The sequence below is a fragment of the Bombus huntii genome, chromosome 13 (assembly GCF_024542735.1).
Source record: "Bombus huntii isolate Logan2020A chromosome 13, iyBomHunt1.1, whole genome shotgun sequence".
Lineage (NCBI taxonomy): Eukaryota > Metazoa > Arthropoda > Insecta > Hymenoptera > Apidae > Bombus > Bombus huntii.
The window spans coordinates 2,956,488-2,983,634 of record NC_066250.1 but is presented as its reverse complement, the minus strand read 5'-3'; the positions used below and the strand labels follow the sequence as shown (position 1 = coordinate 2,983,634).

General features: G+C 33.3%; 3 protein-coding genes across 7 annotated transcripts in view; all 3 read left to right on the top strand.

Annotated features, from left to right (window-relative positions):
• LOC126872541 (potassium voltage-gated channel subfamily H member 8) overlaps positions 1-17,888 on the top strand; it is a 29,092-nt gene extending 11,204 nt beyond the window's left edge. Inside the window, exons 3-16 of one of the 4 annotated variants that reach the window (XM_050632621.1) lie at positions 5,899-6,132; positions 7,002-7,133; positions 7,737-7,864; positions 8,034-8,262; positions 9,682-9,845; positions 10,454-10,667; positions 12,012-12,191; positions 12,418-12,617; positions 12,884-13,133; positions 13,218-13,480; positions 13,797-13,945; positions 14,022-14,178; positions 14,251-14,623; positions 14,839-17,888. In XM_050632621.1, the coding sequence (XP_050488578.1) occupies positions 5,899-6,132; positions 7,002-7,133; positions 7,737-7,864; positions 8,034-8,262; positions 9,682-9,845; positions 10,454-10,667; positions 12,012-12,191; positions 12,418-12,617; positions 12,884-13,133; positions 13,218-13,480; positions 13,797-13,945; positions 14,022-14,178; positions 14,251-14,623; positions 14,839-15,050 (2,885 nt within the window). In that variant the 3' untranslated portion in view covers positions 15,051-17,888. Of the gene's footprint in view, positions 1-5,898; positions 6,133-7,001; positions 7,259-7,736; positions 7,865-8,033; positions 8,263-9,681; positions 9,846-10,453; positions 10,668-12,011; positions 12,192-12,417; positions 12,618-12,883; positions 13,134-13,217; positions 13,481-13,796; positions 13,946-14,009; positions 14,179-14,250; positions 14,624-14,838 lie in introns of those variants that run through there. The other 3 variants (XM_050632622.1, XM_050632620.1, XM_050632623.1) reach the window with 3 other exon arrangements.
• Positions 17,889-20,173: 2,285 nt separating this feature from the next.
• Positions 20,174-22,593, top strand: LOC126872579 (mitochondrial 2-oxoglutarate/malate carrier protein-like). Its single transcript, XM_050632687.1, has 6 exons — positions 20,174-20,478; positions 20,804-21,019; positions 21,113-21,243; positions 21,310-21,480; positions 21,554-21,653; positions 21,732-22,593. Exons 1-6 carry the CDS (start codon positions 20,420-20,422, stop codon positions 21,934-21,936), a joined length of 882 nt encoding a protein of 293 aa, XP_050488644.1. The 5' UTR covers positions 20,174-20,419; the 3' UTR covers positions 21,937-22,593.
• A 144-nt stretch (positions 22,594-22,737) lies between these two features.
• LOC126872576 (DNA repair protein REV1) lies at positions 22,738-26,984 on the top strand. Of its 2 annotated transcripts, XM_050632684.1 has the most exons (6): positions 22,738-23,068; positions 23,146-24,520; positions 24,607-25,048; positions 25,116-26,265; positions 26,488-26,630; positions 26,792-26,984. In XM_050632684.1, exons 1-6 carry the CDS (start codon positions 23,015-23,017, stop codon positions 26,943-26,945), a joined length of 3,318 nt encoding a protein of 1,105 aa, XP_050488641.1. In that variant the 5' UTR covers positions 22,738-23,014; the 3' UTR covers positions 26,946-26,984. The 2 variants fall into 2 exon arrangements, with proteins under 2 accessions (XP_050488641.1, XP_050488642.1); XM_050632685.1 differs by lacking the exon at positions 26,488-26,630.
• Positions 26,985-27,147: the final 163 nt, after the last annotated feature.

Below are 27,147 nucleotides of genomic sequence, written 5' to 3'. Positions count from 1 at the left end.
TTCCATACCGCCAATTCGATATAAACGACTACTTTTTCCACGGGGAACTCTTAACTGTATCGAAAACGAGTCGATATAATTTACTGCTAGATTTTCTCTACCTTGCCCGATCCGCACCGTAATTTCAAGTTTGATTGAACCACTTTCTTGTATTTTCTACAATTAATGTCGTATCGGAATTGTATTGGATTCATCCGTTAAACGTTCAACTGCTACGGTCTTACCTGTTTTATTACGAAGAAACAGTCCCATCGAAAATGTTACACGAGCTGTAATCCATTAAGACTAAAAATGAAAAAGTGATGATACTCGGAGAAACGTATGAAACGCAAGTTTCCCCTTTATTTGCAAATACTTTGACAGAGTCCATGATACGTGATATAAAGCATAAGGTCGACATGTTTGAATAATGCCATTTAATCCGCAATGGCCACGATATCGTCATAGTTAAACATAAATGTGAAATTTTCATTACCACGCGAACATGATACGTTCGACACGTTCCTAAATTTACAATAAAGTATCACGTTTTCTTAATCCCTTTGTGAACTCAATCTGTTTGTTTTACGAATGAATTTTTATTAAAAGGTTAATTAAAAGGTTACGCTTTAGCTCTTGATGCGATCCTTTGAATATATATGTAAAAGTATATAAAATATCCAAGATACAAAACCCTCTATAATATTTAACAGATAATTCCATTCCTTTAATTATAGATATTTATAAATATTTCAATTTGCACTCCACTTATGAGGTCTGCAGCAAAATTAACATTCAGCGTCATCAATTCGTGCGTTTCTCTCATGAGGCGTCACCTTGATGTGTAGTGTCGGATTGTGTTGTTTATCTTTGTAGGAAAATTAATTCCTAAAAAAATTAATCTTTCTATCGATTCACTATAATATTAATTATCCAAACGAACAATTGTGTTCAATTTGTTCCTTCCTCAAAATACCTGTTCTTTTTTTATATAAAAGTCAATAATAATATGCAATTTAGTTGACTTCAAAATACGGCATTTTCATATGTCGATATGAGATACATCATAAACGTAGATTGCAATAAAATTGAATGTACAATACAATATATCTATCTTTCATACTTTTCTTCATTTCTACCATCATCACCTTTACTTCATTCCACTTCTCTGCAAAAACTATACAGGAATCGGTATTGTCGACGCATCCAATTGTTTGTCAGGAATTTCGCGCATTTTTAATTATTCAAACAATGTGCGCTATATTTTAAAGTCGTACGAATATTTATGGCAGACCACCCTTAATAATAAGGGCAGGATAGATTATAAATATAAAACGAGGAGAGTTAAAATTAAGATCTAAAAACGTGCATTATATCTACAAGTACAAAATATCCAAATCGTCTTCAAATAACGTAAATGTTAAAAGCATATAGCTGGACGTAACTTTAGCTGAATTAATCACAATAGCTACGGTAACACGTGTGTCGTATCCATTTAATTATTCTGCGGTTACTGGGAAATATGACTAACAACTTACGATGTAGTTATCGCTTTTCAATATGAAAACATGAAAATTTCCATGCTCTCTCTCTCTCTCTCTCTCTCTCTCTCTCTCTCTCTCTCTCTCCTTCTCGCTGAATACGCTTGCGGCTTGAAAAATATCCTCTGACCATTTGATTGAGTTTTAAATCATGGTTTTTTTTATCGATTTATCCTGAAACGCAACGTATCATATCGTTCTTACCGCTTCAAATTTGTGCATTCACGTTCAATGATATTAGGGCGCATAATGATCGCGTACGAAACATGATAAACGACCTAGATCATGTGGAAAACGACTGGAATTTTAGTTTTACGTAGATAACGGTTCAAAACATAGAGTAAATTTTAATGAAAACTGTTTGCAAGAATTATAGAACAAATGATAATTATACATAATCAACGAGGTTGATAGAAATATGTGGATTTTCTATAGCTGGAAGTTTCAAACGATGCAACGATTTTTAAAAATTTTATGAATCTTCTAACGATTATTCAGCTTCCTAATTGCGCGTAAATGTTCTAATGGCTGTGAAAGGAGGCTGGTATATTGTGCAAAAGTGGCCGGAAAATTATTTATATAAAAAAAAAGCACATTAGGAAGTTTCTGAAAACAACGCCTGTAACCCTACGGTAAATCTATAGGTACCAGGTGTATTTTCTAATAAACTACTTGAGGTATTATGAAATTTTTATCGATATCGAGAATGTAAAAAGAGCTATCATAATAATCCATTCGAACGTAGCTAATAATAAGAAAAATGATGACTGAAGCTTCTGACATAATGTACTCTTTTTAATTATTTTAACTCGTTCGTTTTTTTACAGTGCTTACTAATTAATCAGTTGAAGATAATACCATATTTAAAGATAACTGACCATTACACGGAAAATTGAAATCCCACTCGGGATAAAACAGCGCTTCCTATTTCATAACGGTTTAATTGCCCCTGAGTACGTGCTTATTTTTTACATTTAATTAACACCCAAGCGTAAGAAATACATAATATGCACCAAATACACGTTCATAATCTCTGGAACCTACATACAGAGAAAACTGGCGATAAACAAACGTTCGAGATATTCGCATAGTCGAATATGACTCTCGCATATTCGACAAAAGCAAGCACAGCCTCTCTCCCTGTTTGTTTTTCTCGATGCAGATTTTCTCCCATGCATAGCTACCATCATAAAATCTATATTTATTTAAAATGCACTTTTCATGGTCTACTGCTATTTTTACCGTGCTCCTTCGTTATTTACGACGTTCGGTTTATTTACTAGGATTACGAGTTTTTCCTCGCACGAATTTAGAAAACTGCAACAAACTCCTATTTACATACGCGTCCTTGTATCGTCATCAAGCAACCTTAAAGACAGCCGTGTCTCTTGTTGCTAGCGATCCGTCAACGTGCGAATTCTCATTCCTTAGAACAAAGAATAGAAAATTTTTCTGGCACTAATTCTATGCTCCATATGTTCCTAAGCGTAAGCAAGACAATCGACTCCATTAGTCTTTGTCAAGATCCGACTGAAACTGTAGCGTGTTACGCTGCTTTTAGCAACTGATGCGATGTGATCGTAAACCCTGTCGTTCTCGTAGCCGACAGTTTGAACGTGTTAGTGTACCTGTGAATAGTACAGTTGGAAATTCGAACGATGATTTCGTATTACGCGTATACGTATGTACATGTTTGTGTACCTGCGTACAGCAGAACTGCAAACTCGAAAGACGATTTCATACATATTTATTAGAAATAAGTAAACATAGCCGAGGAGAAAGACACATGTAATAAGGTCTGTGAAGAACGTCCGTAATTAAAGAGGAACTGCGAACCCGCTGTGTCTCTCGCTTAATTATCCCTCTCATCCTGTCTGCGATCGTAGAAACGTTTGCTTTATACGATACTTCTATATATATCGGATATAATTACAATTTATCATTCCCATGACAAATGCGTAGAAATCCTGACGTTTTCAAAGAAGCATTGGCTCTTTAATCCTATTTTGAATCTTGATCAAACGTACATGTATTTTCTCGAATCAAAATTAGTTTGTAATTACGAATTCTACGAATTGCATTTATTTGCGCGTTTTTAATCCTGAGTTCTATGGTTAAAAAATGTCTTAGGTATAAAAAGCTGCGGACGAATTCAAGAGAATTTAATCTTAATTTTATATGGAAAATTCTCTTAAATCGTTAGAAATCTTTTTATACGGTGAAACGAGAACGACGTTCAGACATGAAAACTCGACTGCAGCAGAATTAAATCCAAACGAAATCAAAGATAAAGAACACGATGCGAATAAGAAAAGATGATAAGCAAATTAAAATAAATTAATATTTAAACTTTACCCCTAAATCATATTTTTATCTTACAACCCTTCGTAACTGAACTCCCTACCGAACATGTGACAATCACTATTTTCCACGCTGTATAAAGGGTGGCTTAATCGTCAATCACCATGATCCGTTAAAAAATTGCGCGAGATTGTTTAGACGTGATCGTTCACCGAAAAAAAAAAAGTTTCTGTCCATGCATTTATCTCGAGTAATTCACCAGTATACTTTAATTAAAAATCCAAACTTAAATACACTCATCGAGGAATTAATGATAATTGCAAGAAGATGAAATTGGACCGAACCCCTTTGATAAACAGACAGTCATTGATTTTATTTTGAAGAAACAAGGAAGCGTCGGGAGTTGAAGTCTCACAAAAGGCTGTGGGAAGATGAAAGTGTTTCAGGGGTGAGCGTAAAATTAAAAATAGCACCGTCGTTACCCTGAAAGAAATTATGCGTGACGTCAGTGACGTTGACAAAGCTATTAACCAATGAACCACCATATGATGCAGACGTGCATTGCGTTCACGTAATCATCGAAATCTTGTTTACTTTCCTCAATTTCAATAATTGTATTCCGGAAGAACGTAGTGTGGCGAAAATATTTGAACGATTACGTATCTACACGTGTACTAATATGTGTGCTATATGAAACATTTTGAGACTTCATTAGCATCGTAATCAATTCGTCGTAATTATATCGATAACATTTAAACTCAATCTGAAAATCCACATAGAGATTACGAGATATTTATTGCAAACATATATACGTATCGTGATCTCTACGAAATATATCTACAATAAATATTTTGTAACCTTTGTATACATCTTTGTATTTGTTTGAAACTTTGTCAATGTGATTATGATAATTTCACCTTGTTAAAGTGCAACTAAAATTTCTAAATGTTTCGTATAACATACGCAATATAGTACTATATAGTACTATAGTAGTAATATAGTACTATATAGTATTATAGTAGTAATATAGTACTATATAGTACTATAGTAGTAATATAGTACTATATAGTACTATAGTAGTAATATAGTACTATAACTTTCGTCGAATTGTTTCCACCAACAAATTCGACGTAAACACACGTATCACTTACTTCTTTGTGCTTATTTAAAGCTAATCGACAGTTCAATCAGACTTCTCTTTTCTCTTTCGATTTTTCTTTTTCAATATGACGAAATTGCGAAATAAAGAGTAATCGAAAAAATAGACGCGATGTATTGGAAGTTAATTGGCAAGATCCATGTTCTCGCTAACGGGAAATAACAACAAACACATACAATAAAGGATACGATATAAATAAGTACAAGTTTTTCTGACAATATAACTGAAATTATTGTTTGCTTGCAAACATATTTTTGCCAGAAGTGCTGCTGTGTATCGCATACTCGTCACAATTTTATGCGAAATATATTCTTGGTCCAAATATCTTGTACCTTTTATTTGCATAAAAGCTTTTGCAGATTCGCGCATTCTGAGATTAAAACTTTCTTTTTTACTAATACCGTGCGCCATTAGTAACAAATGCTCGATTTAATGCTGCGACCCGATAATCCTTGTATTCAAAAAGATAATGTTCACGATCATGGAGAGACCTCTATTTATACGCGTCTTGTGCAACTTCGCCACGGGTAGCGAACGAACTGCGATTTAAAATTGTTTCGGCTCGAACATCGCAAAGTTCGACTACGACAGTCACATAGATTTATACGTTAATTTGATTAATCTATGACTAATCATTACGTTTAACTAATATTTTCTTTTTTCTTTTTTCGAGCAACCGTTACCCGATTTTCGTCTTCGAATCTCGCTGTAGCAGTAGCAGTAAAATTTATAAAATATTTCTTATGATGCACATGATGTATTCGTAAACGAATACTTTACTGACCTACTGTATACGCTCGACGTATGTAGTTTATAATAAAAACTCGAGAATAAATAGATAGTTATGTCGAAAAGATTAAATAGAAACCACGTTATTGTAGTTGTTTGCTTTAATGGAATATTCGCCTTTGTTCGCAGACAGCAACTTTGTGCTGGGAAATGCACAGGTTCCGTCGCTCTACCCGATCGTTTATTGCTCTGACGGTTTCTGCGAGCTGACAGGATTCGCGCGAGCGCAAATCATGCAAAAGGGTTGCGCTTGCAAGTTTCTCTATGGCCCGGAAACGAAAGAAGAGGAAAGAGCGATGATCGACAAGAGCCTCGAGAGCAAAACAGAGCTGAAGATGGAAGTCGTATTCTATAAAAAGACCGGTAAGCTTCATTCGTTCTTTCTTCCGCGTTAGAAAACGATCCATTTCAATCACAGACATTCGATTTGCCAAGCAAGGAATTGAGTGATTACCAACGTTTAGCAATCTAACATTTGGTTACAGAATGGAGATAACTCTCCTAATTAATGGTAATTCAAATTGATCCCTTAGAAACCAATTTGTGGAATATCCTGGCAAAACCAGGTTTCACTAAATATGACATATTACGCATGAATAGATTCGTTTTAACGCCCCAATAATTTATTATTTAATTACATTGAAATTATTTTTCAAAGTTATTACTGAAATTTTTCATCGTAAAAATCTTCGCACTGTACTTGATTTTTCAACGATGGTACAATACATAAGCAAACGTATAGATTGTAATTCATTTAATGAAAAATTTACTAAAAGATTCATAAAATTATTCATGTAAATATATTTTAATAAAATGTAAAAATACTATCTCGTGAATTGTATTCGCCGAGATTTAATATCAATGTTGCTACATGAAATAATCATATGATTTATAATAATGGTGAAAAAGTGCGATTTAACGTTACTGGTCACAATGGTACGATGTAAATGCATGCAAAAATAACACAGGTGCAGCAGAATACATTTAATCAAGATAATCGATTGGATCAAATCGGTTCTATCGTGTTTGTACAACACCACCTGTCTATGTTTCCGATACGAGTTTTACTATTGGCTTTTTGCGTTCGAATCATTGACAGTAGAAATGAAAAATTCATAGCTAGAATTAAAAAAGAAAGGAAAAGAGAGAAAACAGAAAGGAAAGCGTTTTTGCTTATAAATTTCAGATGATCGACGTTTTAATCGAGATTTAGAATGCGACTTTGATTGCAGGAAGTCCATTCGACTGTCTGCTCGATATTGTTCCGATCAAAAATGAAAAGGGCGACGTCGTTCTGTTTCTGGCTTCGCATAAGGATATCACCCACACGAAGAACCTTCAGCTGTGTGAGTTGCACGATAGTGGTGAGTTCTAGCCCAAGCTTCGCTGCTGAACCCAGTCTGACGAAACGATTTTCTCTGGAATGCATTTCGATCGACGTGACTGATGAATTGCATTCCAAAGTATCCGAGCACGGACCATACATCGGGTATGGATTAAACGTTCCCAATGTACATACTTTTTCAACGTATCTAACGTTTCGTGCTTCTTACACCGCGATCACGCTACACGCTGCACGTAAATACCTAATGCAACGATTATTATGAGAGCAAAGACACCAAAGAGCACAAATCAGAAGCTTCCAATAGTTTGCTTTTCTTGTAGAATTTACGCGTAATGGCATTGCACGTGTTAGTCATTTACAAAATTGACCTAGAAAAGCTACGTATGTACGTATCCCATAGGAATGGGAGATATTTTTACGGTGTACGCTATTTTTTCCCGACAAAAAAAATTATCGTAGATCAAAGGAAAAAAAGTGTTAACCGATACGACGTTATCGCTTACATATAAATAATTAAATATAAATATACATTCTTCGTCGAGCTCCTTGATTGCATACAGCGTACAGTTTTAAACTGTACAAAGGGTAAAGTATATACGGCGATGGTACAATTATATTTCAGATGCAAATGGCGGTCTCGATCCAGAAGCGCCTCCAGCTAATTATGGCAGAAGAAGGAGTCGCGCCGTCCTTTATCAATTATCAGGCCATTACAAACAGGACAATAAGCACAAAATTAAATTGAATAATGTAAGTGCTGCCATTCCAGTTTTAATCACTTCTAAGAACAGCTTGAACCATTTCATTTACCTTGGAAATATTTACGTCTATATTTGCATTCGCATTTAGCGATTCATAAAAATATCTGAATATTTACCTGCCACAGAAAGCTTTCACGTATCATGTACTATTATTATAGAACCTTCTGCATTCCACTGCACCACCTTTGCCAGAATACAAAACGACGGGAATCAAAAAATCTCAGTTCATCCTAAGCCATTACGGTGGCTTTAAGTCTTGCTGGGACTGGTTAATACTCCTTGCCACGTTTTACGTGGCGATCGTCGTCCCTTTTAATGCGAGTTTCATTAACATCGATAGGCCTACGATGGTTAGCGACGTTGTCGTCGAAGCGCTCTTTATAACCGGTGGGTATCATTTCTTCAACTTATTTGTCTCATTCGGGACTGATTTAAAATATTGAAGGACCGAGGAGAGAACAGACCTTTATCGTAATCAGCCTAAAATCACTAATCAGAGACAGTTCGATATATCGATTGGCGATGCTTTTAAAGTAATTCAGCCAAAAAGGAACGCGAATGGTACTCTTCACATCCAATCGGTAATTCGAGAAGCTCGTTAAGTTCGAAAGCAACGATTCCTCGCTTCCCTGTTTCCAATCCGCTTTATACCTGTATTACAATCGTTGGTTTCAACTACTAGCTCCATTCAGTGCAATTTTCTTCGCGCGAATGCAGAGAAATTTAATTTAATCTCGATATATTTGTTTATTTATTCATATAAGACCAATATACAAAAGAAAACAAGAAGTTCTGTTACCGCGCTAGTAATATTGGTTTTATTTCAATTTTCGTGATGCAGCGAATTCCCCTTGAGTCAGTTTTCGCAAGTAATGCGACATTCGCTCTACAAACACTGAATTGATTTATATTCAAAGCGAATATCGAATAACGATGTCCAAAGTAAGAACTCTTCACTGGTGTTCGACGAGATCGTATCTCTTCGAGGATAGAAATCATAATTTTATTTGTGAGTACAATATAGGGCAGTTTAAACTTGTCCAACCTGATTTTCTCAGAACGTCCAGTCGATTAAAAAACCGTATTATGTTACGTTCACGTTATAATAAAATTTTCGTATTTCATATTTATATCTAGAAAAATATACTGATGAATTTTACGTAGAGAAAGTTAAAACATCCTGTGAAAGGAGGATTTTATCAGTCGAACCGTATCGTTCCTCTCATCCAATTTATCTGTATTCGAAAACCTAGTATTCGTATGCATAACTTAATATGAAATTACTTGCGCTCGTTTAGCCAATTCGTAGATAAGTATGATGAGCGAATGTTGAGATAGAAATCCTGTTTGCTAACGAGATTAAAAGCAGTTCATCCTGCGGAAATAAAGTTCCTTAACGCGCTGCATTTTCGCGTCGAGAAACTCAATAAGGGGAGGGAAGGGATCGCGAGAGTACTTTGTCTCTTTGATCAAAACACAAACAGAGGTTCGATGTTTCTACTCGCTAAAATTTCTATTCTGTGGTATGATCAAACTTTGTAGGATTAGAATTAATTAAAAAGTACAAGAGAGAAAAACGATAGGTCACGTTTTACATTTTTTACAGAGCAACAGTTTTAAGATTCGGTACATTGTCGAGCAATTTCGTGTTACCACAATCGTCTGTCTATTTCATTTTAAAGTTAAACGCGTGATTTTCACCCTTTTATCGAATTTTCCTCCTCCGATCTTCAATTAGAATTATCGAAAACGAAAGTAATAGTTAAACATTGAAAACAATAGTTAAAATCACACATCTTTCCGCAGATATCATTCTAAACTTTAGAACAACGTACGTAAGCAGGAAAGGTGAAGTTGTCAGCAACAGCAAAAGTATAGCCGTAAACTATTTAAAGGGTTGGTTTTTCGTCGATCTTGTCGCTGCTTTGCCTTTTGATTTTCTCTATGCTTCTGACGTTTACAGCGGCGAGGTGAGTAATCCGTAACTATTTCAAACTATTTAGATAGCTCGACCCTGAAACTTTTATACTACGCGTACTAACATACCCGTGTTGCACGCTGCAAGTTAATTTAAAATTGCCTTGTAAAATCCGTATCTCGATTGCGAATAATAAAGTTTCCTTTCTAACTCAAAATCTCTGGATGTCCTGTTGAGAAATGTAAGGAAGACACGTGTACGATACGCTATTTGTACATTTGAAAACGAGTTATGAATGAAGTTCATTTAGGGAAGGTCCGCGTATTATTAAATTGAACGACATACCGATTCCAAGCTTCGCGTTCTCTCCGGAACACGGCCACATATCAGCTTGAATCGAACGACATATCTCGACATGAATGGTACAATCTAGTCGTCGTGAGTCTATAACGTATGTACAAGAATACGTAATTAACGTCAGTTATTATCAAAGCGGATATTTAACATATGGAAATCCAACATCGATTTGCTACAATACTATTTTTTCGATAAATTAGTATGTACATATTTAATATCGAAACAAATTACAACTAATATCATCGATCTAAATACTTCGATTAAGGTATTTCATGTTTATTAATAGCGCATCTTTTATCATAGGAATCGGGACATGGTAACATTCATTTAGTAAAGCTGACAAGATTATTAAGGCTCGCGCGGTTACTTCAAAAGATGGATAGATATTCGCAGTACAGTGCCGTCATTCTGACGATGTTAATGCTTTTTTTCATCTTGGTGGCACATTGGTTGGCTTGCATTTGGTTCGTTATCGCGGAAAAAGAAAGGTTGAGAAACGACGATGATTGGGATCTCGGTAAGTTCGATCTTCATATAATAATATCATTTTTATAAGACGCAAATTCACGAAACTTTTACAGTTGAAGTTAAGTTCAATGAAACGCTTGAATATCTACGAGTCGAGATATAATCCCTTCCTCTTTAACATTTATATGGACAAAAGAATATTCGCGCAAAAAGGTAGTTGTAAATTTTCCTTAACAATTTTATACGTATTCTCATGAAAATCAATACGAATATTACGAAATTGCTTTAGAAATTATTCTTTCCACCTTTTTGCGTCAATTCGCGTCTAACAAATAAAAATTCGCGTATAAAACTTTAAATATTAAAATTTCAAATTTATTTACGTGCTTCTTGCACAAACACATACGGTATTCGGCATTTATGACAGCTTTTTCCCGTTTTCATACGGTTTTTAGTACGTCGTGGATCTGTATATTTTACATAAATAAGATAAGGTTCCGTTTATCGCATTACTGCACCAGAAATGTGCGAGTAACACGAGCGAGCGACTCTAGCGTGGAATTCTATTTCACCCAAGCTAGCAGGCGGGGTTTGTTAAAAAATCAATTCGTCGTTAGCAGACGTAACTTTTTATAACTTTAACCATCAACGCTGCGAACGATAGTGCTTTATAAAACAATTGCTCCTTTCCCGGGTCACGTTTATTACACTCTCTAATAACTGCATTATTGATCTTTTTAATACACTATTAAATTTTATTGCAATTTTGTGAAATGATCAGAATTTTCCAAAGATGCCTCCATAGCAGGGCAACGTTGTAACGTCGAGTATTTTACCTCTCGAATCGTTTAAAATAATATTTGATAGAATTCCAAGAAGAAGAAATAGGAAGTTTTGGAAATGTACGAAAGTCGAATCATCGATACTTATCTAATATATCTGATACATCGTAATGGGATATTCATCATGCGTGAACAGTTTAATTGCCTACGCAAGAATTAAGAATTAATTATTATTGCGTCTACATATTTAGATATACAGATTGATCTTGCATGATTCGATTCAAGGAATTTTGTTTTGGACAGCACTGCGTTCTAGATGGAACCGATGCCCGGAGAAAGTTGAAACTGTATTCGTATTGGTCTACAAACTTTTCTCTTACGGGAAAGTGTATCGCATAACTTAACTGCAGACGTTTGCCTCTAGGCATACTCTCGTAATACTACTGTTTAATACACTACTGTTTAATCCGTTCGCGTAAATGAATAATATCCGATTAAAAAACTCAAAGAGAACATACAAGGCAATTATATCAACGTGACAATTATAGATCTATTTGATAGAGAATGAACTACTGACATTCGAATCGACTTTGATCGGACGCATTTTACAGGCTGGATTCACACACTGGCAGAAAGGCTGAAAATCTCCGTGGAGAACGTAACGCACGCGGAAAGTTACATCACAGCGTTGTACTTTACATGCAGTAGTTTAACATCGGTAGGATTTGGAAATGTGTCGGCCAATACATTCTCCGAAAAGTTCTTCTCCATTTGTACGATGCTCATTGGTGGTCAGTAATCATCATTGATCAATATGTTATATATTATTCCGTAAGGATTATCAATTAATCATTCAAGTTAATTAACCAAGTATTATTAGTTGCGTATTTAATCGATATAAGAATTTGCATACACGTGTATTAGGGGGAAATAATATTAATTAATACGGAATAAACATTGAATGGAAAACTTACGATAGAAAATGTTTCCACATTGTACATATCGTGTATGCTACAGCTCTGATGCATGCCGTCGTGTTTGGTAACGTGACAGCGATTATTCAAAGAATTTACTCTAGAAGATCGCTATACCAAACAAAACTGCGGGATCTCAAGGATTTTTTCGTATTGCATCAGATCCCCGAAGAACTGAAACAGCGAATGCAAGACTATTTCCAAACTATGTGGTCTTTAAATCACGGTATCGATATACACGAGGTAAACCACGTAAACGCTATGATTCAAAGGCTTATAAAGAAAAAGATTCTTGTTCGCGTTTCTTCTTTTCCAGGGAACCAAAAGAATACTCTAACGATCTGTTGTAATATCCATGCAGTGTATCTCGATCTCTGTTATCTAAAAGATCGAAAAATCTGACAAGAGATTTTTATTATGAGCCTTTCGATTACGCTGTATCATACAAAATTGCCAAACGTATTGTAATTCACGATTAGTCACGATTACGCGAGACTTACTGCTTTTAGACCTTGAAACAATTTCCCGAGGAACTCCGGGGTGACGTTTCGATGCATTTACATCGCGAAATATTAAATTTACCGATATTCGAAGCTGCTTCTCAGGGTTGTCTCAAACTGCTTTCTCTTCGCATTAAAAATAATTTTTGTGCCCCCGGCGAATTTTTAATTCACAAAGGAGATGCACTCTCGTACATATATTATTTATGCAACGGCTCGATGGAAGTTGTGCAAAACAACATGGTCGTCGCGATTTTAGGTACGATAACACAGTGTTCGTAGTTTCGATTATATTCGAAAAACGAGGACCGAAATCTCACACGGTGTTTGATTTCGTTTAAAGGTAAAGGCGATCTAGTAGGTTGTGACATAAACGTTCATCTGCAACACGGCAGTAACGGTGGTGGAGCAGGTGGCGGAGGAGCCGCGGACGTAGTAGTCAAATCAAGTTGTGACGTTAAAGCGTTGACTTATTGTGATTTGAAATGCATAAATATGCATGGATTAGTCGAGGTACTTCGACTGTATCCCGAATATCAGCATGAATTTGCAAATGATATACAACATGATCTCACTTACAATATACGAGAGGGATACGAAGCTGAGGTAACTATTAATATTTAATATCAGAGTGTCGGTAATTGAAGAGCTTTCTGAAAAATCAACCTATAAATCTACTTGTATAATAAATACCGCTCAAAACTATCTGGACATTTCCATACGTTTCTTGTAACATTAAAATATCAAAATGTACAGATTAATCGGAAATTATTCACTGAAACAAACATTACGTATACTACCGTTTTATAAGCTCTGTTTCCATGAAGGTTCTGAAATCCGATATTCATATTGACAGCATGAAATAATAAGAGTAAAAACAAACAAAGATTCATACGAATGTTTCTTAATTATCTACCTTTAGCAAGAGTCAGATATGAACGGACCATCGTTAACGTTACCATCGATTAGCGAAGACGACGAAAATGTGCCTGACGAAGGGGAGACTTCACCTTTGTCACCACCAAATAAATCGCCTTTACATACGACGAGTCCTAGACATGCCAAGTTCAGGTGAGATTTCACCATATTTTTTCACTCTTAAGAAATTCTTCAAATACCCTACATCGTATAATAGGGATGACTATAGAGAAGCAAGAAGAACCGGAAGAGGAGTTCTAGTAAGAGGCAGAGCGGCTCAGGTAATCGCTCAAGAATCAATGGAGGAACATATTCGAGGATCGGTGGAGAGACTCGACACACAATTTTCTACGTTACACCAAGACGTTGCCACGTTGAGTTACGAGGTAAATATTGCGGTAAACGTTCGTTCCACTCTCAACTGGTCTAACGTTCCCGATTGTTTCGTATAAAAATAGGTGAGGAACGCCATTCAAGCTCTGCAAATATTAGCGTGTTCGCCTCAAAGTAATCCAAATTTGCCAACGCCCGCGAGTCGTGGGAGTGGCGTTTTGGCGAGAAGTTCGTCTCATCCGCCCGATGCTATATGTTGGGACCCACCTAGAAGAATGTCAGATGCATCCACGCAAACCGACTGGCCTGTGGATCTGTTCGAGTCCTGGATTCGAGCAAATCCTCAACGAGTTCTAAGGATCCTCGAACTCGATCCGGATACTCTTTTGAGACAACCACCGTCTCCTACACCATCGCCATCTTCTCCTCCGCCACCGCCATACGAGCCCTTGTCGCCTATTGTCGGGACACCGCCGCAATCACCGTCTCTCGCACAAGGTAACCATTCGAATTTAATTTCTTTTTTCACTTATTATCGAAAAATGTGCAAATGCTTAAAATATGAATTCTACGGGTATTCTTACAATATCGAACTTTTCGTCGTTGTGATTAGAAGGAATACAATTGCAACGAATAAGCGACAAGAACTGTAGAGTTGAATTTTTAGATTGTCTTTTGAAAAGTTGTAATATACAGGAAAGTTATTGTTTCAGGAAACGCTGATTTCGTTTACGGTAATAATCATGGAGATCGACACATTCCTCGTTTATATAAACCAACAAACTCTACGTGGGATCGCGAGAACAAGTTATCGCACAGATTTAGTGCCGGCGATGCCGAGAACGCGTCTTTGTATCCAGCGTTTAGCACTTTGCGCCGACTTCCTGAGTCTCGATCGTTGAAATTCGATCCTTTTGATAGCTGAACGTTTCCAGAAACATATCAGGGTTATAAGCCTTAGAAGAACATGTAACCCAAGAAGGCAAAATGTTTGTACACGAGACAAGAGCAAAAGACAAATTTCATGACTAAAATAGAGCAACGAGAAGCAAAACCACTCATTTTAAGTGTTCAAATTCGTTCATTTTTTATCACCTGTATTTCGACTCCTATGAAATCTAGAATCAACAGTTTGGTCATTTTTTTACGAATTGGAATACTTGAATTCAATCGATAGTTAGCAACGAACGATCGACATTGTCTTCATCCCAAAAACAATCCTACGATAATTGAATAAATTTCTGTATAGTATAGCAATGATATAAGAATTTTTTACGACACGAAACATGTCCAAAGAGAGAAAAATGAGAGGATCGCCAGCATTGATAAGCTATAAATACACGTACGAGTATATCTATCTATAACCTTGCTCATCCGAGAGACATTTACATTTATTTAGGGACTCGACATCTCATCGTCTGATCCGAATCTCTAGAATGGAATGAATACGTGTACAATCATAAATTTTAATCTAAAAAATATATCGTATGCGAAGTGAATCGTTGGTACATTTTTTCATGATCTAAAAGATATTTTGAAAAGGTATTTTTTATCTAATTCCTATATTATTATCGAGAATGTTTAAAATTCGGATAACGATATAAAATATTGGAAATATACTTTGTTTTATAGAAAATTTTTGCTTCTGTCATTCCAGACGCATACGTGTCGCTGTGATTGATTATACCTAGTTAGCAGAAACTATGTCGTTTATTTAAAGATGTTCTCTTGCAGTAATTTTGCTGTAAATAAATCAGCAAAACGTATTACTTAAGAGCATTCGTGTTTTCACTTTCACATATGTGAGCAGAACGTTCAACGTTCAATATCGCAAAGTCTTCGCTTCAAAAGACTTTAAGATCTATCGGAGAGAACGAAGTTTTAAACTTTAGCGTAGCAATAATATGCACAACAAATTTCGATGTATCCGCTGACGTCCAAATTAGACAGTAGTTATTGTAAAGTAGTATTTATCATCGCAGTAAAGATGTTGATTTCAAGGTAGGTAAGACAAGTACATTAATGAAGGAGGTTATTCAAATGATTAATTTTAAAATTAATGTATCATACGAGATTATTACGCGGGAGATGTAACCAATTGTAAGTATTTCTTGAACAAATTCAATGTAAATATTATATCGCTATTAAAAATATGTGATAAGGCACGGCTTTGGCCATGCACAACAATTGTATTCGTTCATCTTTCATCGTCATTTGTGAAACATCAAAAAATTATTCGTCTACTTATGATATCGGGCACCCACGAATCAGTATCTACAATTTGATTTCAACGAATATAAGAATTGAAACATAAGATGATCAATCGTTTAACCTACTTACATTCTCATTCCTTGAGCGCACAAACAATGATGCAATACCAATGTTTTCTAAAATAATCGTTCGAATATATTACGTCATAGAGATAAAACGTGTAAAGTACGATATTTGTATTTATTATATCATAATTTCACAAATGTCAATGAAAGCAGCTGTTTTATAAATATTTCATATATTTTGTTATACTATTTCTATGCTCCTCACCTTATAATTCAAGCTAAACATATTGTAATATTTAACCTACTCTCACGTATTCTACTACTTTTTACACTCTCCGAGAAACTAACTACGAAAGAAACATTTGTCATCTTAACATGTATGAAAATGTCAGTAAGCACAAAATATGATTATTCCTTAACGCACATTTCAGTGTGCTCCAAGTTGACGAAATTTAAGGATAATGTACTAAACCGTGCAATCACGGTACAGTACATTATAATAATTTTAATTTAACTATTAGATTGAAAATGAAGAGGAAAAAGAAAGTTGTTGTTTATGTCTGATATGATACAACATAAATTTATGCATCTAATGTATAAATGTACGGATACACGTATACATACAGACGTATGTATACTATCACCACTTCCCTGTATGAACTTATTATTGGTTAATAAGTTTATGCCAAACATAGAAGGAAAGAGATATCAAATTATCAGAGATATAGCTAAATTTAATCACATTTTTTATCGTACACTTTTTAACCAATCTAGTTAGAAAACTTTAAATCAACGGCCTTAAAATAAAAACTTATTGTTCTCACTATTCTTGCATACCAAAGATAATCTAGGATCTAGGAATATGGTTTCTACGTAACTGACGCCTATGATTTTCCGTATACACTTGGTATATCAAATTACAAAACACCTTTGAAAGCCACATTCAGATTGAATCGTGAAAAAATACATATACACACATACTGTCCGAACAAAACATTTTACATCGTTTTTATACCTAATTGTCGAGTGCAATTTTCCAGGGGCGTTAAATATCGAGTTATGTTATATCAATCGCAAATATAAATATTGTACAGAAAGAGAGGCATATAATTGGAAAATGATAGAATATATTTATAATTACATTACGATTGATGGGATCTTGAAAATACTAATGTTAATAAATAATCTTCAAAATGTCTCTTTTAAATAACTTGGCTAAAATACGTCTCTATCGTACACGTACGAACTCTTCATCAATTATTTCGAGAGGAAAAATACTATTAATTTAATGTGCATATTATTCTTTTCGGTATAACAAAAAACTGAGCAGCAAATACAATTAACAAAAGAAGAGTCAACCTGCTAAAATCTTTCAGACGTTTGTAAATATTGTTATCTGCTTACTGTACAGTGTGTATCGTACAATTGGTTCTTTGTTCACTCGTCTCATTATAAAAAAAGAAGAAATAAAAATAATTACAGAAGTGTTTGGTCTAAATTTTCTTTCGTATAATCACATGTTACTTTTGAATCTTATTTTATATTTTTTACATATGGATCTAAAATATCGAAATACTCTGTTAATCTATTCTAAACTCTAATATTTCTAGAAGATACATTATCTTGTTATTTAGAGTAACGGAATATTTTTCAATATGGCTTCCATTCGTTTTTATGAGTGCAACCATTTTACGCCATATTTACATATCGTTGTGAATGAACGGTACGATCTCGAATCTCGACTATATGTACTTATTGTTACCGAGACATGTTTCGATACAAAAGGATTCCCGGGTGCATTGAAATAACGAATCAAGTATCGAAAAAAATCAAATAGCTACATATAGAACAAGATTCTTAAAAACATAATCGATATTCATGTACATATAAAGATTTCGATCGTAAATCATACACATACATAATATATATGTATGTACACATTCTCCGAAGTATGCATATGTTAAAAATTTTCAACTTCAGTACTATGCTGTAATATCACATTTCAAAAAGATACATTAATATTACGTATAGCTCTGTATATTTTGTATAAATATCAAATATCAAATTACTCGTTGTTTGAACAAGAAAGCCATATATTACAAAACAAAGTAGGAATCATTGGCGTCGCACTTGCAACAAGGATCATGGTATATTCTACTCTTTGATCGATATATATATATATCAATATTTTCTACTTTACACCGATTTATAACCATATTATGTATGTTACGTGATTGTATTCAACTTACTTGTCCACGAAAAGAAGCTTTCCTCAAGTGCTTTTTGTCGATCCTGTTGCAGCAGCTTGTCATCCCTTTTTTCCAATCACACTCACAAATCTTTCTAATAAAGTTCGCGTCGCGTCGGCAGGAAGCTGCACACGTATGTTAGTTTAGAACGGGTTACTATCTAAGTCAACAAAGTTCATAAATTATTAAAATGAAAATTATATAAAATTGAATAAACATAAAACTAATGAGAAAAATACAGTTTACATTTTTAATTTTATTTTTTACATTTATAAATATCTAATTCATTTTGAATAATCTTTTCCATCGAAGTGTTCCCTACATTTTCATATTTTTGCACGACTTTTTGAATGTCACACGTAGTGTTCACATGACCTCACATTTTCAGTTACTAACTCGGTACGTGACTTTTTCGTCTCCGTAAATTTCTTAACAAATTGTTTAAAAATTTTGCGAATTTGAAATTCATAGTGTTCGAAAATGTGAAGAAAACATGCAGTACATGGAAACGAGGTGATTGTGGTAAGTTTTTTCAAATATTCAATGTAATGTTGAAAAATATTTAAATATAATTTCATTGCTATTATGAGAAAATTCTCGAAATTTGGCGTGCCTATGCCAACAAATTTTTCTGCTTCATAATTTTCTCTCTTCTATTTTTAAATACAATTTTCGTTCTCCGTTCTTCACTCGTCTTTCAAATGACAGGTTCTCACATATAATATTAATAATTTATTAAACTATACCTTTTCTTCTATGACAGCTATTTGGGATCTACGTCTCTTATGGTCACTTCCTGCAATAAGAAGCTCTCCACGAATGGTGAGCTTTTTGTTATTTTCTATTACTTTCTTTTACACCAAAATAAAGAGAGTGAGACAGTATTACGAATTAACTATCGTGTTTCTAGAAATTCTGTATGGGTATATATATAGATTCGTTTGATGATAAATTTAAATATAGAAAGACCACTTCATAATAATTAATGAGACAAAATAAGAAATACTAAAAATTTAATTTAAATTCATTTAAATTTGAACCAATGGAATATTCTTGTTCGTTTATAATAAAATGTAACAAATTAAAAATTACGTAATATCTAAATTATATTATTCATTTTTATACACGTCTTAATAAATTTTAAGATTATCTTCTTTTCATGATTTTATTATCTCTTTACATCTGAAGTAATCGTCTCCCCTCTCTCACTCTCTTAATACATATATAAGTATGTACATATATATGTATGGATGAGTGTTATTATCGATAGTCGACATTCAAAAATTTTTTGAATGTGCAATTTAAACAATAAAATTTTATAAAATTAAACCATCATTATTAAACTAATAATTAACAATTTTTACGTAAAATAATTCTGCATTATCGGTATTATTTTATCATCATCGTTATCACAGTCGTTATTATCGCTCTAATTCAGTGATAGTTGAGTTTATCAAAATTCTTTATCAAGTGTGGTACATATCACAAGTAACTTTGTGCTACGAGATGTCGCTAAAATGCAAAAAATTGATAACTCAGTATGAGTTGGTATGGGAAAGGGTAAGCGAAGGATGGAATTTCTGGGATATTTGATAATCTTCCATTTAGATCATTTAAGTGCTCACAACAAGTCTATATTGAGCTGGTGCTTATTTTTCTGCTTTTAAAATTTTGTAAATATCACGTTTGCGTCTACAACATTTTAGGCAACATCTAATTTAAAAATTACCTTTTAATTGTCAATATAAGTGTCATACAATATTGTTAAAATGAGTAATCAAAAGACAGTGCCAACTTCAATAAACTTCCTTTTTGGGGGAACAGCAGGGTTTGTTATTTTTATCATCTTAATTCATTCATTTGATTAAGAACACAATATACATTGTACATAGACATTCTAGGAAATTCAAGCAAAAGACAATTGTCTGAACACTTGCTTTAATTCAAGTATTAATTTTAGCTATCAAAAAAAAATTTAACATATTTGTATATATTTTCACGAAATATTCGTATCTGATGATATTTTAAAATAGATATTACAACTTACATAAGAGTCTGTATTAGCTTTCATATCTTCCTATATAAGAATAGATTCATGGCCATTTTACTATCAATGATTAGAAAGCTAAATTTAATTGATTACTTTATTTTAGAATGGCTGCAACATGTGTTGTTCAACCATTAGATTTAATAAAAAATCGAATGCAACTAAGTGGTACTAAGACGTCAACGATAAATGTAATATCTTCTATCTTAAAAAATGAGGGTGCTTTAGCTTTATATGCAGGCTTATCTGCTGGTTTATTGCGTCAAGCTTCATATACAACTACAAGACTTGGTACATATGAATGGCTGTCACAATTAATTTCGTGAGTACATGTATATTGAGAACATAGCCAATGTAAAAAAAGGTATCATGTACCAAATACAGTCATTTAATATTTCTTGTGATATTTGTTTAGAAAAGACAGTCAACCAAATTTTATAATGAAAGTATTGATAGGTTGTACTGCTGGTTGTGTAGGAGCATTTGTCGGTACTCCAGCTGAAGTTGCCTTAATTAGAATGACTGCCGATGGTAGACTACCTATTGGTACGCTCATTGTTAGTTGAATATTGAACAGAGGTTTTCCAATTCTTAGCAATGATGTATTTTTAGCTGAGAGACGCAATTATAAAAATGCATTTAATGCATTAGTTCGAATAGTCAAAGAGGAGGGCTTTTTAGCATTGTGGAGAGGTACTATTCCAACAATGGGAAGGGCTATGGTTGTAAATGCAGCTCAATTGGCATCATATTCTCAATCTAAAGAAATGTTACTTAACACTGGTTTGTAAACATGTAAATAAGTAAGAATCAAATGATTAACACTGGGATAATGTTTTTTTATATATTTGGATAGGATATTTTGAAAACAATATTACATTACATTTTGTAAGTTCTATGATATCAGGTTTAGTAACTACCGCTGCCTCTATGCCAGTTGATATTGCTAAAACAAGGTAAAGTTTCAAAAAATGTAAATTAGTGAAACAGTTAATGAAAACGCTTTCACACTTTGCATTATTAATGACTTGCAGGATTCAAAATATGAAAATTGTGGATGGTAGACCAGAATTTAAAGGTGCAGTAGATGTTATAATTCAGGTGTGCCGAAATGAAGGAATATTTTCATTGTGGAAAGGTTTCTTTCCTTATTACGCCCGTCTAGGTCCACATACTGTCTTGACATTTGTTTTTGTAGAACAAATGCGTGATTTTTACAGAACATCTGACACACTTTAATACACAAGCATGCAGTGAATTTTCAAAATGTCTAAGCAGCATTTTTGCCTATATTTCGTTTTATATCTAACCTTTTCCAAGTTATATGCTTAGACTGAGTGTTCACTCTTTCAATATAGCTTTTGTTTGTGTATTAATATTTGATAGACATTATACATGTATCTCGTACGTAATGCACGCACAATAATTATTAATTTTATATTTTAAATGTTGGATACCTTCATAACTTATGCGAACCTCACCTAGTTCATCAAAGATTAGGTTATAGTACATACATACGTAACAAATCATACACGTGTTTACATCGATAAACAAATCTTCTTATTACTTTATGAAAACAATACATTCTACTAACATTCTTCGCATATAAAGTATAGTTTTATATCATTTTTATTTTTTTATTTGTTTTTATTAAAAAACTGTATATTTTATGACTTTATATTTACACATATGTATAAAAACTTAATATTACGAAATTATAAATTGTTTACAATAAATATAACAATTTCATAAAATTTGAAACTATGAATGAGACATTGGGATGTATAAATATTAAGTAACGAATATATAGTTACTATCAGTTTTTCATGTATATATATACTACTTAAATTGTATATATAATTGTTTAATAAACGAGAAAAGTTATTTTTGTGTATATTAATGTGGTCTTCAATGAAAGATAAATAAATTATCTAATAACTCTCCCCAGAAGAATCGTTTGAATCGAGCGTTTAATACAAGTGGTTAATATGTAGACAGCGTGAAGTGATTTATCGTTACGTATTATATTTATCGCAAAGCTTGCAATGTTACGTATAAAATCGAAAACTAATTAATATGAATAATTTCTGTTCTATATAACATTATATTGTCAATGCTATTTAAATGGTTGGTTCGTGTATTTAAATTATGTTCAGAATGTTCCACAAGGTATTTTATTTGCATAAGGTTATATGGGAATGAATATTTTTATCAAATATAAAAAGTCGATGTATATACATATGGAATACGATAATTATATGATAGTTTCATTTTAAAGAATTTCATACTCGTGTTATATGATATAAAATTTGTTATAATGTCAAGAAAAAGGAAAAGCAAAGCTTGGGGGGAAGATGGATTTGAAGATTGGGTATGTAAAAGACACTTAGAGCTTTTTAATAAAAGTAAACAAATTAAATGAGGAATAGAATAATGGGATAATTTTAGGGTGGATACATGGCTGCAAAGCAAGCGAAATTAGAACAACAATTTCACAATGAAGCAGACAATGAAATTAAAACATCTAATATATTTGAAGGAATAGCAATTTTTGTAAATGGTTACACTAATCCAACTGCAGATGAACTTCGTCATTTAATGATGCAACATGGGGGCACATATCACCACTATATGAGGCCAAAAGCAACAACTCATATTATTGCATCTAATTTGCCATATTCAAAAATAATGTTATATAGGAAAAGTCAAAACCCAATACCTATATGTAAATCTGAATGGATTATGGATAGTATAAAGGCTGGTAGAATTTTAAATTTTCAAAAGTATTTGCTTTATTCTCATTGTACAGATGTACAACTACAATTAAAGTGTGCAATACAAAATACAGGAAATAAAACAAATGATACTTTTCAAACACATAATGTACAAAGAAATAATGAAGTAAATAGTTTAAAAATTGGTAATAGTAGAACTGAAACAATAAAACATACTTCTATACAAGAAAATACCTTCAATCCTGTATTACCAATGAGTTCAAGAGATACTCATTCAACAAAAAATTCAGAATTCATATCAGAATTTTATAATAATTCACGATTACATCACATTGCAACAATGGGAGCAACATTTAAAGAGTATGTTAATGAACTGAGAGATAAAAATAATGGAGAATTTCCAGGTCTTATTAGGTTAAAAAATATTAGATTGAATAGATCATTATTTGGTTCTCAATTAGAATTTAATATTGTCCCAAATGATTTACAAGAGGAAAACAAGATGATAGATAGTCAAGATTGTATTATAATGCACATAGATATGGATTGCTTCTTTGTCTCAGTTGGTCTTAGAGATAGGCCAGAGTTGAGAGGCTTACCAATTGCAGTAACACATGCAAAAGGCAATAAGGATGGAGAACACGGTTCATTATCGGAAATAGCATCTTGCTCTTATGAAGCAAGGAAAGCTGGCGTAAAAAATGGCATGTTCTTAGGAGAGGCATTAAAAATATGTCCTAATTTAAAACCAGTACCATATAATTTTGAAGGCTATACAGAAGTTTCCTACATGTTGTACGATATTGTAGCATCATACACATTAGATATTGAAGCAGTTAGTTGTGATGAAATGTATGCAGACTGTACAAAAATATTGGAAGAATCTTCTTTAACACCAATGGAATTTGCAACTATAATTCGACAGGAAATAAAAGAGAAAACTGGTTGTCCTGTATCAACAGGGTTTGGAAGTAATAAATTATTGGCAAGATTAGCAACAAGAAAAGCAAAGCCAGATGGTCAGTTTTATATACAACAGGAACATATTAATGATTGTGTTAGCACCTTCAATGTGCAAGACTTGCCAGGTAGGATATTTTGGGGGTTAATTCAGTTAATTGATAATGTTATGTATATTCTAAATTTGTTTAATAATCTTAATTATTTAAATTAGGGGTTGGGTGGACAACAACACATAAATTAAACAACCTTAATGTACGAACATGTGCAGAGTTGCAAGCAATCTCATTGGCGACGTTACAGAAAGAATTTGGCAAAAAAACGGGTGATATATTATATAATATGTGTCGCGGTGTAGATCATTCAAAGCTTAATCTAGAACATGTTAGAAAATCTGTTTCGGCAGAGGTAAATTATGGAATAAGGTTTGAAAACAACGATGATGCAATAGACTTTTTAAAAAAGTTATGTCGCGAAGTATGTAATCGATTAAATAAAATTAACGCAAAAGGTAGATGCATCACCTTAAAACTTTTAATTAGAGCAAAAGAAGCACCTAAAGAAACTGAAAAATTTATGGGACATGGTTTATGCGATTACGTAACGAGATCAAAAAATCTTATCTCTCCCATTAGCGATGTCGATATTATAACAAAGTAAGTAAAAAATCGTTTTAATATTTCTGCGTAAAGCGATAGAATAATTTATTCGTGTTTACTTTAGGGAAGTTATTATACTTTGGAATCAAATGCAAAAAGTGCCTGAAGATGCAAGGGGCATCGGTATACAAATATCTAAACTAGAAATATTAAAAAATAAATCCCGTGGTACGACTTTATTAAATTTCATTAAAAATAAACCAAGTAGCACAGTTCAACGAACTATTGAAACAAATAAAGGCAACGAAGTTCAACCCTTAACACATTCGGATGTTGTCGCAGTAGATTCTAACGACGTTAATAATGAGCAAAAATTGCACGTTCCATCCGGTATCAACGAATCAGTCTTTTCCGAACTTCCGAAAAGTAAAGGATTATCAGATGATAATAAAGATGGAGGTACTGTTAGCGTACAAAATACGAACAAAACACAGCCACAGAAAAGTGTGCAAATGCATCAGGAGAATTTTTTTAAAGAAACAAAACCTGGCATTTCCAGGCCAAAGGTGGAAATGCCACCTATTCAAGAGATCGACATGTCTGTTTTAATAGAACTACCTGAAGATATACGAAATGAAATTCTTAATGAATACAGTGCTAACAAAAATCAAAATCAAACGAATGCGAATACCAATAAAAATAGTAAATCTTCAACCAGTAAAGCAGCAACTTCTACAGAAATTAAATGCGATGAGCAAAATATATCTTATTCACAAGTGGATCCAGAGTTTTTAGCTGCATTATCGGAAGATCTAAGACGCGATGTTCGAATGTATTGCACTGTTAAAAATGCAGAATACAATTCGAAAAAAAGAAAGGATGGGATGAATAGTAATGGATTGGTAAAAAATAACGAAAATACGAAACAGATTAAAAAAGGGGAACCTAATTCCAAAAATAAAAATAGCAATAAAAATGGCAAAGCGACACATTCTAAAAATAAAAAAAAGAACGGACAAACATTAAACAAAGCATTGAAAAACGTAAATGAACTTGAACAGATATCGAAGAGTAAAACTAATACTGGTATTGCAAAATTCATAATGCCTCCCGTGGAAAAAACAACATCTGTGAATGATCGAATTACTACGGATGATACGGAGGCTATTCTTTCTCATAATCGTACTATCTCAGAAGATAATGACAGCGCGAACCAACATCAAGATATTTTAATTGACCTCGTAAATCGTTTACTTAATCTACCTCTGAAACAGGTAGCTGTTATTTATCATTATAGATTATTTTCTTTCTTTGATACATTTTGTCGGATAGATTAAAAAATGTTAAAGCGATCAGATGGTATTTAATTTCAAGCAAGTCACTTATGAAGGACCGAGTGCTCGATATGCATGCTTGATAATCCGGCTAGTCATCATGTTACCCGTTTAAACATAAATCTTGTAGAATTAATGCAAGTATAAAATACACGGTTGCAGGTAAAAATACAAATACAAACGTGGATCACTAATTCTAAAATCGTGAATGAAGTAGACTTTTTATCGCTTGCGACATTTCTTAGCATGCTCCCGGAGAAAAGGCGCATCGAAGATTTACATGTATTATTGAAAACCATGCATAGGTAATCTATTATGCAAATTTCATACGCACACCCTTGTAATAGGTGGATATTGAGTAATATAACACAGAGGATTCAGGGAATAGATATTATTTTACTCAGTTATGATAAATAAAAATGATATTAAAGATAATACATTAACTTATTTATGTTCGTATTTTTAGATGTATGACAAAAACTGGAAATTGCATTTGGCATGGGACATATAGGAAAACAGTAAAATACGTTCAACATTATATGCAAATTGAATATAACAGTAACCTCATGGTACCACCAATCAAATGCAACCTTTTGCAATGTAACAGTGATGTAATGTAAATTTTTCGAAATTTAATAAATTAATATTTTTACAATGAGGTTAATAAGAAACCTATTTACAAGCAAACATGATACTTACCTTCAATTTCATTGAACACAGTATCAGTATTCTTTAGGTAACATATTAATTTACAATCGAGAACATATTTTTTTCTGAAAGAACTATGCTCAAAGGTTTCATATAAATCGGTAAGAAGTCATA